At 35.1% G+C, this 14,097-nt stretch overlaps 1 protein-coding gene across 1 annotated transcript; it reads right to left on the bottom strand.

The window, feature by feature from the left end:
- Window positions 1-2,567: 2,567 nt before the first annotated feature.
- Window positions 2,568-10,344, bottom strand: LOC107823650 (general transcription factor IIH subunit 2). The gene is made up of 5 exons (XM_075228268.1): window positions 9,935-10,344; window positions 8,207-8,474; window positions 6,728-7,189; window positions 6,135-6,507; window positions 2,568-3,435 (listed from the first exon to the last, which is right to left on the bottom strand). The coding sequence occupies exons 2-5, from the start codon at window positions 8,468-8,470 to the stop codon at window positions 3,287-3,289; spliced, it is 1,248 nt and encodes a 415-aa protein (XP_075084369.1). The 5' UTR covers window positions 8,471-8,474; window positions 9,935-10,344; the 3' UTR covers window positions 2,568-3,286.
- Between the last annotated feature and the right edge of the window lie 3,753 nt (window positions 10,345-14,097).

Raw genomic sequence — 14,097 nt, 5'->3', positions numbered from 1 at the left:
CTACGCCACCCCTTCGTACTCCAAAAAAACAGTACGGAAGTCAGAAAGTTATACTAATTAATTAAAGTGTTTCGTCTTTTATGATATCCACAAACGTGTAGGTACAATTATTAAAGATCAGAAATGGTTTTACCATCGATTTTGTCTCATTCTCCAATTTTAAGGAAGGAACATTACTGCTTACTTTGGTTTGAACAACTTCTTTTTCAAATTCAACAAATAGAGAGAGTTATTTCAGGAATTTGTTTTTATGTAAACTTGAAAAACTCACGTTATATGTGTTTCACTAACATTCTTGGAGAAAGTTTGTTCGATTTGCTAGAAGAAGAATTATTTTTCCTTTCTTTTGGTGCTGCAAATTCAAGTCACATTCCAATCAGAGGCGAATGTAGTATACTATGTATGGGTTCAACTGAACCTATAACTTTCGACTCATAGTAAAAATTTGTATGTAAAAATTTATTAAAATTATAAAAATAGTAAATGAACCCATAACTTTAAAAATATAATGAGTTCAATGTTAAAAACCTTAGAATTGAACCTATAGGATTTAGATCCTGGATCCGCCTCTGATTCCAACCTAAGAGCATATTATGATCTATTCTCATTGCATTATGCTTGAATTAATATTATCTAACTTTTTAATTGCATTATGATGAACTGGATTATGTAAACACAATTCGATTACTATTGAATTGTTGGGAAAAAAAGATTGCTATTAAATTGAATATTCATCTTGTACGAACTTGTTATTAATTCTTGAATTTAAATAGGAATATATAAGAAAAGTTTAAAGGACAAAATATTCTTTTAGTAATATAAATTTATATTTAATAGCAATTTTACTAATAATTATGCTGAATACTAAAAAAATATTTAAGAAGAAAAGTAAAATAAGAAAACTATTTGAAGTGACTTTACTAAAGGTTGCGTTTCTTCCTTTAGTAACTAAGCCATTTGAATTATCGAATGGATGTTGATTGGCTTTATCACAAAGCCTCAACTGTATAAAGGCCCTTATCCATTAGTCAATTTTTTCTCACCGCTCCTCAAAAGCTCACCACTTTAATCACTTGGTGATTCGAACTCACAACGTTAAAATTGAAGGCGGAGAGTGCTTAGCATTTGAGCAGTACATATTTCCTTGGCTATTGTCCAAAAACAAACATTTCTGCCGAGATTAAAGCAATTAGAATAACTTTTTGTCATTCTTATTTGTTCTTGCAATTCTTCCATTCACTTCTTCCTATTAGGTTGTATTCTTGTGGTCAAAAGAATTAAATAGTACAACTTTGATATCAATAATCAAGAGTTATAATCTTGACAGAGCGATTACATAGACAGAAGGGAATATACACCAAAAATAATGTATATTTAGACATATTATATATGTTACAAGTGTATTTAATATCTGTACCTTCTATGACAAATTAATACAATTATTTAACTAACTTAACTAAAATGATCTATATTAAAGATCAAGACAACAATTAAGAATTAAGAATTCATATACTATTACATTACATCAATATATTAGAAATAGAAATTGCAACTTAAAGGAATTTTACATGTTATGCCAATATTTATTCTATTCTAATCTTTTGACGATAAACGTGGTATATACGCTTAATTATTTTTTGTCAATATTATATTATTACTAAATTTATTATCTTGACATTACACGTAACGAACGTGAGAATAAACTATTATATATTAAAATCATGACTTTGAGCCAAGTTGCCCAGTTGTCAAAGAATATCGTAGAGTACTCTAAGCAAATGACAACAAAAACTAGGGTACAAATGCTGAAGTTAAAGTTTCCTTGTCTTATTAGTCTACTTGGAAGAACTTTTATTAATTTTATTTTTGACTAATCGTTTGTTAGAGATCTTTTTCCTTGTAGGCATTCTGAATTGTCCTTTTTCCCCCCAGAAGTTTTCAAGTGAAACTTTAAACCCAAACAAGTACTATTTCTGAAGGTTTAATAAGACAAAAGCATAAAGGCATACCTTTCTGTGTCTTCTGGCTAAGAAGATAGAGGGAAATCGACCCCTCGTTACCCTACTTATTTTCTTTGTTTCGAGAACAAAGCACATTCAACATGATCATGCAAGCTAAAAACTACGTATATTTGTCATTTGGTAAGGTCACATTATGTTTATATATGAAGACGTGCTGAAAACTACTTACCTACAACCGGTATCAAATTATCATGATTAATTGATTAACCATTTTTAAGTGGTAAACTTGCAAATACGTCATTTAATTTTTAGTTTGATGTAAACACCAAGTGTGAGTAATTTTTTTCCGTGTTTTTATGATTGGCCACTTTCATATGCTATACTACCATTTAGCATTACTTTCATATAATTTTACGAGTTTGTTTGCTAAAAGAATTTTAAGCATTATCCCAAAAAGCGAGAGCTAACTCATTCTAAAATCGGCCAGGTCGGGTTTGGTATGCTTAAGAGTAGCACTAGCAAAAGTCGTATAGATGTCTTTAAACGTGATTATTGGTTCAAAATCATATTAACAACAATAACAAAAAAAGTAATCCAGAATAACTAAGAAAAAGTTGGGCTGGAGTGTTCAATTTAAATAAACTTCGCACGCACAAACAGGTACACACATGAAACAACCTGCTTTATGGTACAAGGTTGACAAAAGCTGAATATGGCTATAACATATTCATAAGAACTTATGTTAATTGTACTCCTAAACAATCTCTTGGCTAAACAATCGCTGATAAATTATCCTCATCTAACTGATGGCAAAAAAGGCCTCTGCCCTCGGAAATGCACAATGAAACACTAGAGGTGATTTCACCAATCCAGTATGTAAATGCAAAATTCCAGAAGCTCAAAGGTAAAACAGAGATCTCAGCACTACATTTTTCTTTTTTTCTTTAAAGTTGAAATTTGAGGGTACAAGAAGCAACAGTCTGATAGTCATATATATGATACAGCATGCCATAATCCTGCACTGCTCCAAAGGTTCGAATTAGAGGACAGAAGTTCCATCTGTTGAGATCTGTAATTGTGTTTCCTGTACTTGTTCCAAAGAATTTGGTCAGCATATAACAATAAAGGTTCCTATAGAAGCGAATGGTTCTAGGTATTTAGAGATCAGAAGCAGACAGTTTGACTCTTCCTCATAACATGGTGTGAAACAGGATTTCTGATACTTGACAAGAACATCCAACAGAAACATTTCATTCTGCCGTTCAGCCGTTCTGTTTTAGGAGTAATGGTCAATTGTGCAAGCTCTCGTGTAAGAAACACATTTGTCATTCAATCATATCACTAATGCTCTTGGAATTCCTTAAGCTCTCACAACCTGGACAATTGTGCAAGCTCTCATGTATATAAATATCACAATCAAGGCAGAAGTGGTGTTTGCAGTTTGGACAAGCAACCTGTAGACCTGGCAAATTTCCTGCATCAAATGAATAGAGAGAAAAGTATAATAAGCAAAATGTGAGAAGCTGCACATTAAGTTTGCATTAAGAAGAGACCGATTGCTCTTTTCCAAATTTTATGATCCCAAGCCATAGTTGGTCCAAGCATGGCTCATTTTACTGAATCATTTCCCAGTTCAACAGAAGTCATCAGAAATTTGTCAAAAAACAAACGAGCTGGCTGGATACATCTACAAACACATTGTTCAACAGGTACCTCCTTCACAGAACAATTTCAGCATTGCTTGAACAGTTATATGAACACAGTCGTCAAACAGTCATCATCATCATCAACAACAACAACAATCCCACTGTAATCCCACAAGTGGCATAATTTAAGCTCTTGATACTAAATGCATCTAATCTTTTGAAGAGCACTAGAAATATTTCTTTTGCTCCAGTTCAAAAGCCAGTTACACTATTAGTGAATGTTTTCTGTTTCTTTATTATTTTCTAGTCTGAGAAATACACATATTAGAAATCCATTACAAGTTACCTGCACAAGGAAAGAAGTTCACGTAAAATTTCCCTGCAATTACACTGCTTTCAGGGGAAATCAGAACCCAACACCTTGATCTGAGATTGCTACTTTAGCAACGATTTTCTCTTCTTTTTTCTTTTTTTTCAGAAAGGTAATATACCACTTTAGCAACAGTCATATCAGATACTAGAGTGTTCATTGTTATTTGACTCTTGACCAGGTCCAAACATCCAAACATTATGATGTTGGGGAACTCAAGGGTCCTTTCTTTTACAAGGTAAAATTTTTATTAAGATGGTACAGCAATTACATATAAAAAAAAGAAGGCCCAGTCTGGTTGACCATTACGCGTCGAGGAATTGGCTATGTAACCAAGGGTCTTACGACCTTCTTGATTATATATGAGTCTTTGGAGTACTTAAAGATTATATTACGCGTCTAGTAATTGTGCTTGCGGGACGAGGTGGACATTGCAGACCGTTGGTGGTCGATAATCGTTTTGACTGAATAGAAGTAGTTGCAGCCCCTATAGTTGGACCAAGGACATCAAATGCCCCTGCCAACAAATTTATGTAGTCTCCGTCATTGACACCTGTCAAATCCTACTGCTGAGGCAGTATAATGAAGAGTAAGCAATAACTACAAAAGCAGCAGAAGATCTATGTATCCATCATATTAAGACTATTATGAGTACATTTTAAAGACCATCAAAACTAGTCCAAAAAAGTTGTAGTAATCTACTTGAATTGCATTTTATTACTGTGATATGAATTGTATTTTTCAATATGACGCTGTTAGAATGATTTATTCATGTGTTCACTTGTTTAAACTTGGACACCCCTTGCAAAAAATTCTGCATGCGCCACTGCTTGCATTCTAGAAACAAGGATAAACGACCATTAGGAAAGAAACTAGTAGAGTTTCAAATTCCTATTTCCCTATCACTCGCTCAATTGGAAGTCGGTGTGTAACTGACAATAAGAAGCATCGTTTTGACAATTTGGTATTGCAAAGCAATCCTATAATGGAAAACTCAGAGCTGTGCTACATATAGTAAAGAGTAAAAGTGGTCTTCAAGAAAATAGCATTAAAAGTTGGCACAAATATGATTATGCAAGACAAATAGTCCTACATTTAACGTCAATTGCGTTTGCCTCTTATAAACATATTGTTTCATCAGTACTGTGAGATTAGTGACACACTCTAACCATCCACAAGAGTTGATTATTAGTGCTAGTCCATGTAAGGCATATGTTCATAGAAAAACTAGTATATAATGTTAGTTAGCTTAGACATGTCACAATGCCATCTTTAAAATGCAGCCAAAAAGGATGCATCTCAAGAACCGGAGAACAAAATATAGAAAAAGAAGCAAACGAAGTCCTTTGCCACGGCAAAAAAATAAAAGTTGGAAGAAAATGAAAACCGCTTCGCCATATTTCTCAATCTATGAGGAAAGAAAAACTTATTTGACTTTTATTAGCTTCTTTCCCTTTTAAAACCTCTTCCCTTAATCCCTTCCCCTTTCTCTCCCCCTTTCCCCATAACCCCACCCAAACAAGAACCTAAATGATACAATATTGTGTGTGGTTATGCTTATTCTTACAAGGTTCTCATTCTTTATAAATCTACATAGGTTTGATATCATTAAAGAAAGTCTGAAACTATCTTTTTTTTAGTTCCAATAAGAAGCTTTTACTCACTTAGTTACCCTTCCAGTTCACCATGGAAGTGAATCAATTTGTAAAGAAGATAGACACATAGACAAAAACTTTATATTCTATCATACCAGATAACAACAATTATACAAATGGTTTTTGCCATTCTGTGCAGCTATGAACTCAAAGAAAGGAACTTTACTGTTGTCCTCAGTGACACAAGACGCTTGAGGTCAGGGTTATCAGTTATGTACCCCAGGGTTAATCTGTTAAACTACTCCATTTGAGAATTCTCTCCTTAATAGAACATCCTAACATTTCCATGAACAAAATGCGAATACCCCAACAACCACCACCACAAAGAAAAAGTATAGATATCCTATGTGACTGGGCGCTTCATTCTCAGATTGGCTTTTAATGGTTACTTACAATACAATCTTCAGAGAAAACAGAAAAGACGGATGTTCCTTGCTTTGACATGACTCTTATACCACTTGACAGTTCCAAGTTTGAAAATAAGCTTGAAGACTGCTCTTACCAGGATTTAGGAGACTTTGCTGGCAACCAAAGCAATTCTTTGGTAACTTGTGAATATCTTTCAGAAGTGAAGGTGAAACATCATCAAATGGCCTTATTGGGAACAGGTGGTGATATGACCTTGCCAAATGTGGAGAAGACACAAGGGTCAGTCCACAGATACAACATTCAGTAGGCAGCTCACATACGCGTGCTTTGCATCTCGGACAAGTGTATCCACCACCAACCTTAGCCTCTTTATGACATGAACAAATTGAAATGACACCCTCTGCTGCTCTTTGGGGGAATCCCATCTTGATCAAATTTGCAACAGCAAACTCTGCAATCGCTGGAGGAGGTGGAGCATGCTCTAATACCAACTCTTTTAAATGGGGCTGACAGGGCAATAACCATCAATCAAATAAAAAAAAAGTTTAACAATATTGTTCAAGAAGTCGAGAAGCATGCGTATTGTTCTAATCAGTATTCAATGAGACAGTTTTACATAGCATGCAGTTAGAAACAAATGTCTCCTAAATTTCATACAAATAATCTCTTCGTTATCTCACAGGTTTTCAAGTTACCATACTTCAGACCTCAATAATTCATTCTCACCTCATCCAACGCAACATAATACATTCCACCAGTCTCTTGGCAGAGATGCTTGCATATATAGAGTTCGGCAGAGAGACCAATTACTGAGCACCTTATCTTAGACGCTTTACATTTCTGGATGGTTTCGAGTATATCCCCCGGATCACATGTGCTAAGAGCAGAATACAAGATAAGGACTTCACGATGACCATATGATGGGATCTGGTTTAGGAGGTCACACACAAGATCTAGGCCATTCTGAAGGGATGCATCACCTGAGGTCCCCAATTTACCCATCAATGCTTTGATATGAGCCTCCGGACTGCCACCAAGATCTGTTAAACACTGAGCTACTCCATCTTTCAAGATCACCAAGCCAATCTGACTGAGGGGATTCTGATCAAAAAATTCTCTTACAAAAGCCTCCACTTGCTTAGCAACTACAACCATTCGGCTTGGCTTATAATCCATTTCTGCAGCTGCCTAAAATCCAAAATGCAATCAATAATAACTCAAAAGTTTTATAAGGTTCAAGAAATCATGGCCATTACTGTAGCTTCCAAAATTGTCCAGGCTTAATTCAAATGAGTACTTTAAAGTCTCTCTTTTAATAAGTCCAGCTTTCTAGTACTCAAAGCATTTCAATTCTTGTTCGAGCTTTCCAAGTTTGCTTGGGTGTTGCGGAACTATTATCATGTAGGATAAGTATCAAATAGATGCAATCAATTCTCAGAAACACTTTTAAGCAATGTGGACAAAGAAACCGAGGAAAAATGTCAAAAAGTTGGATGCTGACATCTTGAAAGGTGGAGAATTGTCAGCATGATCTTTACGTGTAAATGTTTATGATTGTTTATCGCACTTTTTCAATTTTAAAAGAAAGCATGCAGTGCAGTGATAAACGCAATTCTACTAAAGGGGCATTTTTAAAGGCAACAGCTGTCATAGGCGGACTCAGTTCACAATTCTCTCAGAATTTCAAAAATTGGTCCAAAGGAATCAATGCAATGTGCTGTTCAGGGGTACATGGTGACATCAAAACTGAAAGTGGGTAATCACTAGAATATCAATTAAGTTTACTGATCAAAGACGAGCACCCAATTGCATGCCATACAGCAGCGTAATTTTCTGACAAAATTGTTCAAAATATTGGTTTCTTAAAACCATTACTAGAAACAGAAAAATACTTAGCTTTCTTAATATCTCATAGCATAATATAAACAAGTTGCAATCACTAAAACTTCAGCCCTAGAGTTCTTAAGAAGAATCAAACTGTATTCCTTATAAATAAGCATTTGCTAGCATCAAAAAGGGGATCGCCAGATTGTCCGGTACACTGGACCCAATAAACCTTATCTTGAGATAACTCCTTTACAAACAGATAAAGTATAGATGCTTACATAATTTTTGCATAACTCTAAATTAAAAACTAAACCATCAAATGTCAGTAACCAATTATAGCAATGCACTTTTTGTACAATCATAAAGGATTCCACATACCCTGGAGAAATCAATGATAATGTAAAGGTAGCGAATCAGGCCCTTCTGAACTCGTGCAGCGGTTGCAGTGCGGAGACGTCGTCGATACTGAGCATGGGATAGAGTTTTGTTGTCAATTGGACGAAGGAGACCAGATTCATCCTCCTGCAAAGACTCCCATGATCTTTCATCTGCATAAGTTCTTTCCCATGCTTCTCGACCTCTCCCACTTTCCTCATCCTCATCTTCTTCTTCTCGGTTAAATCGTTTTTCTTCATTGTTCATTTCCCTGTTTGATAAAATGCACTCTCAATATAATCACCAAATACTTGAGAAATCAACTGTAAAAGCCAATATTGATACAAGAAATTATATGTGGGAGTCCTGAGCTCTTCGCATTATGCACCCCTATTGTATACACTATTTCTCGATTTGCTCCCAATCCTTGACTTTTTTTGCTGTGTTTTCCCCCTAAAGAAACAACCTCTTGCAGAAATGCAAGATAAGGCTGCGTACGATAGACCCTTGTGGTACGGCCCTTCCTCGGACCCCGCGCATATTGGGAGCTTAGTGCACCGGGTTGCCCTGCCCCCCTAAAGTGTGCACCATTTTTTTCATGAACACAATCGTTTGTTGTTTTATGATTTGTCCCTTAATGTGTGCACCATTTCTTGGGTTTGCACCCTATCTTTATTAGAATTATAAAACATTCCATTTGTGAATGGGCAAAAGAGGGATGATACCATTAAACGGCATTCTACAACTATGGAACGCTGTAACACTACATTCCGCATCTAGTCATCTCTATTCGCTCATTGCAACATTTTCAGTTCCACTTTTATAACACATGCTCTTAAAGGACTTCTCAATGGAGGAATATGCTAAAACTTTCGTTTTTAAGAAGATGGCTTTAATAATGAAGACTTAAATACGTACAATCAAAAGGATCTTGTTGGATTTTACTAAGGTGTGGAAAGCCGGATTCCATTTTTTTTTATTGTGAATATGATCACGATTGAAAGAATTTATGAAGCTAGACAGGTGAAGGAGGAAAAGATTGACCAATGTGGGAAAGGAGTTTCTGAGGCATGTGTTTTTGTATGGCAGTAGTTGGAGATGTTACAAAGATGAAACATTCATTGACGGTGTTGAGTAGCTGATACAGTGTTAAGTGTTCTTAAATTGTATTATTTCTATTTTGCTCCTTCATAAATGAAATGTTTTACGACTTTACAAAGTAATTCAGCATACATTGGGGCAAATCATAAAACAACGAAAGATAACTGCAAATCAATAGTGCATACATTAGAGGGAAATTCTTTTGATCTGTAAAAAAAAGGATTAGAATAAATTAAAAAATGATGCATACAACAAGGGAGCAAAATGTAAAAAACTCATAGAAGTATATAGAGTAGTGAATGATGAATGACAAAACCCATTAGGTTTAGCTAGCCCCTTCATATTTAAAGTTGAAAGAATACAGTTGCTAAGCAAGTTTGAAACATTAATCTTTTTGATAACCCCAAGTTTGAAACTTCATCATGAAATTTAATCAACAGATACATGATCACCAAAATGTATCAAATCAAAACCAGAAAATCATCAGAAAAGTAGACATGAACAACCCAAAATTACAAAAATACTTTTTTTAATCCCAACAAGGTAATAACCCAACACAATAGGAGAAACCCTCGATTGAATTGCAGTAGTTTCTAAAGATTTTGCAAATGCAACAGATATAAAGCTTACTTTACTCGTAGTGCGCCGACCAGCTACCTTAGCCGGTGAATTTGGCCGACACGGAGCCGGCGGTTGAGTGGCAGAAGAAACTGAGAACCAGTTAACCTACAATTTCAAAGTAGGATTTGCTCTTTTCAATGCTACACAGCAGCTCTGTAGTGTATTTTAATTCGCCGGAGAGGAGAAAGAAACAAGAGCTTGGCTTTATAAGAACTGATGAAAGTGGTATTAGAAAAATTAAGGACTAAGATTTAAGCTTATTTAGTGTAGAATTAGTCTTAGGGTTAGTGACTGTGTCCATCTAAAATAACAATTTGTACATCGTGCCCCTTTTAATGTTAGTATATCATTAAAAATTTGATATAAAGAACTCTGAATGTGTCACTAAAAATAGTATAAAGTATATAAAAACTTCATATTTGAGAAGTTAGAAACAAAAAAAAAACATCATATGCAATTAACGACCGATATAATTTATAGAGTCAAATAAATTATTTGATCTTCTATTTTTTTGGTCTGGTTAAGCACAAGAATTGGATTAGAGGTTTCTGTAGTAGCATAATTTGGTTGCTCGTGAGGCCGTGACATAGCCTTGTGCAATGCTATGCAGTTACCTAAATAAAGTTATATTTTGGAGAAAATGGTGTTTATTTTACAATCTGAAATTTGTTAAGTTGAAAAAAATGCTTAGGAGCTATTTTCCACTCCAAAAAAAAAAAGAATTCTTTTTCCACTCATAGAACACGTAAAAATCTTCAAAAACAGAAATACTGTAACTATCCTAACTGTTCTGTCTATGAACTTGAAAAAAAACTTTAAAAAAAATTATATTTGTGTTATAAAATAAATATTGTAAAGTAAAGACAAGTATAGAGAGAAACTGATATATTATTCTGACTTCAAACATATGTATATAATGAAGTGAATTCTCCTCTATTTATAGAAGAAAGGAAATTGTTGTGTAAGCTGCTACTGCAAGCTGCTTGTAAGCTGCTGTGTAAGCTGCTTGTAAGTTGCTGCTCTAAACTGTTGTGCCAGATATAGATAATCTTCTATCATGGGTAATATTTATCCATAACAGAGTACCGAAAGGATAAGCTTCTTCAGGAGGCTTATTTCTAATAGAGTACTAAATAGATAAATGTATTTATGGCGGAATCTCATATGGATAAACTTCTTCAGGAAGCTTATTTACAATGGAGTACTAAATGAACATCCATAATATAATATATTCATAACACTCCCCCTTGGACGTTCATTAAAAGATAATGTGCCTCGTTAAAACCTTATTAGGAAAAATCCCGTGGGAAAAAATCCTAGTGAAGGAAAAAGAGTACACATATTTAGTAATACGCATTGCTAGCTGCCTCATTAAAAACCTTATAAGGAAAAACCTGTGGAAAAAAATCTTAATAAGGAAAAAAGAGTACATCGCGTATTTTACTCCCCCTGATGAAAACCTTGTTTCAAATATTTAAGTCTCCGCATTCCAATCTTGTATACCATCTTCTCAAAAGTTGAAGTTGGTAAAGATTTGGTGAATAAATCTGCCGGATTGTCACTTGAACGGATTTGTTGCACATCAATGTCACCATTTTTCTGAAGATTGTGTGTGTAGAATAATTTTGGTGAAATGTGCTTCATTCTATCTCCTTTTATAAATCCTCCCTTCAATTGGGCTATGCATGCAGCATTATCTTCGTATAAAATTGTGGGTCTTTTCTCACATTCCAAATCACATTTTTCTCGAATAAAATGAATTATTGATCTCAATCATACGCATTCCCTACTTGCTTCATAAATGGCTATTATTTCAACATGATTTGAAGAAGTAGCAACAATAGATTGTTTTGTAGAGCGCCATGATATGATAGTACATCCACATGTAAACACGTACCCGGTCTGAGATCTAGCTTTATGGGGATCAGATAAATAACCTGCATCTGCATAGCCAACAAAATCTGCACTATCTTTGTTAGCATAAAACAAACCCATATCAAGAGTTCCCTTTAAATATCGCAATATATGCTTAATCCCGTTCCAATATCTTCGTGTAGGAGAAGAGCTATATCTTGCTAGTAAATTAACAGAAAATGCTATGTCAGGCCTTGTAGCATTAGCAAGATACATAAGTGCACCAATTGCACTGAGATAGGGTGTTTCAGGACCTAGGAGTTCCTCATCCTCTTCTGGAGGTCGGAACGGGTCCTTATTCACTTCAAGTGATCGAACAACCATTGGTGTACTCAATGGGTGCGCTTTGTCCATGTAAAAGCGTTTTAAGACCCTTTCTGTATAGGCAGATTGATGCATAAAGATCCCATTTGCTAAATATTCAATTTGCAGTCCAAGACAAAGTTTTGTCTTTCCAAGATCTTTCATCTCAAATTCTTTCTTAAGATATTCAATTGCCTTTTGGAGCTCTTCTGGAGTTCCAACAAGATTTATGTCATCAACATAAACAGCAAGTATAACAAATTCTAATGCCATTTTCTTTTATAAAAATACATGGATAAATAACATCATTTATGTAACCCTCTTTCAATAAATATTCACTGAGGCGATTATACCACATGCGCCCAGATTGTTTTAAACTGTACAAAGATCTTTGTAATCTGATTGAGTACATTTCCCGAGATTTTGAATATGCTTCAGGCATTTTAAATCCTTCAGGGATTTTCATGTAAATCTCATTATCAAGTGACCCGTACAGATAAGCTGTAACCACATCCATCATATGTATTTCAAGCCTTTCACGTAAGGCTAAACTGATGAGATATCGAAATGTTATGGCATCCATAACGGGTGAATATGTTTCTTCATAATCGACTCCAGGTCGTTGTGAGAATCCTTGTGCGACAAGGCGAGCCTTGTATCTTTCAACTTCATTTTGCTCATTCCTTTTTCGCACAAAAATCCATTTATGACCAACTGGTTTTATACCAGCAGGTGTTTGATCTGCTGGTCCAAAGACCTCTCTTTTAGCAAGTGCGTTCAATTCTGATTGAATTGCCCCTTGCCATTTTGGCCAATCAGATCTTTGTTGACATTCTTCGATAGATCGGGGTTCAAAATCCTCACTATCTTGCATAATGTTAAGTGCAACATTATATGCAAAAATATTATCCACCACTATTTCAGATCGATTTAAATTAATCCCATCACCAGTAGAACTTATTAAAAGTTCTTCGCTCACTTGAGTCTCGGGTTTATTGATTTCTTCTGGAATCTCATAACTAATCAGATCTTGGGTCTCTTCAGGAGATCCCTTCATAATATCATTTTGATCATTTTTCGATTTTCTTTTTCTAGGATTTCGATCCTTAGAACCCATAGGCCTACCACGCTTCAGGCATGCTTTAGGTTCACTAGCTCTCATGCTAATAGATGGTCCTGCTGGGACATCAATTCGGATAAGCACATTCTCTGCAGGGATATGTGACTTAGTTATCCTTTTCAAATCAGTAAATGCGTCTGGCATTTGATTTGCTATATTCTGTAAATGGATGATCTTCTGGACCTCCTGATTACATATAGGGGTACGTGGATCAAAGTGAGATAATGATGAAACTTTCCACATAATTTCTCTTTTGATTTCCTTTTTCTCTCCCCCTAATTGTGAAAAATTTATTTCATCAAATCGACAATCTGCAAATCGAGCAGTAAATAAATCTCTCGTCAATGGTTCAAGATAGCGAATAATAGAGGTGATTCAAACCCATTATATATTCCTAACCTTCTTTGAGGACCCATCTTACTGCGTTGTGGTGGTGCTACTGGCACATATACAGCACATCCAAAAATTCGTAGATGGGAAATATTTGGTTCATGACCAAAAACTAATTGTGACGGAGAATATTTATTATGATGTGTTGGTCTGAGACAGATAAGTGATGCTGCGTGCAAGATAGCATGGTCCCAAACAGTAGTGGGCAATTTTGTTTTCATAAGTAGTGGTCTTGCTATCAATTGCAGTCGTTTAATAAATGACTCTGCAAGGCCATTTTGAGTATGAACATAAGCTACCGGATGTTCAACTTTTATCCCAACTGATAGACAGTAATCATCAAAAGCTTGAGATGATAATTCTCCAGCATTATCAAGGCGAATAGCCTTTATAGGATAATCTGGGAATTGTGCCCTTAATCGAATTATTTGGGCTAATAACTTTG

The sequence above is a fragment of the Nicotiana tabacum genome, chromosome 13 (genome assembly GCF_000715075.1).
Source record: "Nicotiana tabacum cultivar K326 chromosome 13, ASM71507v2, whole genome shotgun sequence".
Lineage (NCBI taxonomy): Eukaryota > Viridiplantae > Streptophyta > Magnoliopsida > Solanales > Solanaceae > Nicotiana > Nicotiana tabacum.
Note: the sequence above shows the minus strand (reverse complement) of the source record. Positions and strands in the feature narration are given on the sequence as shown.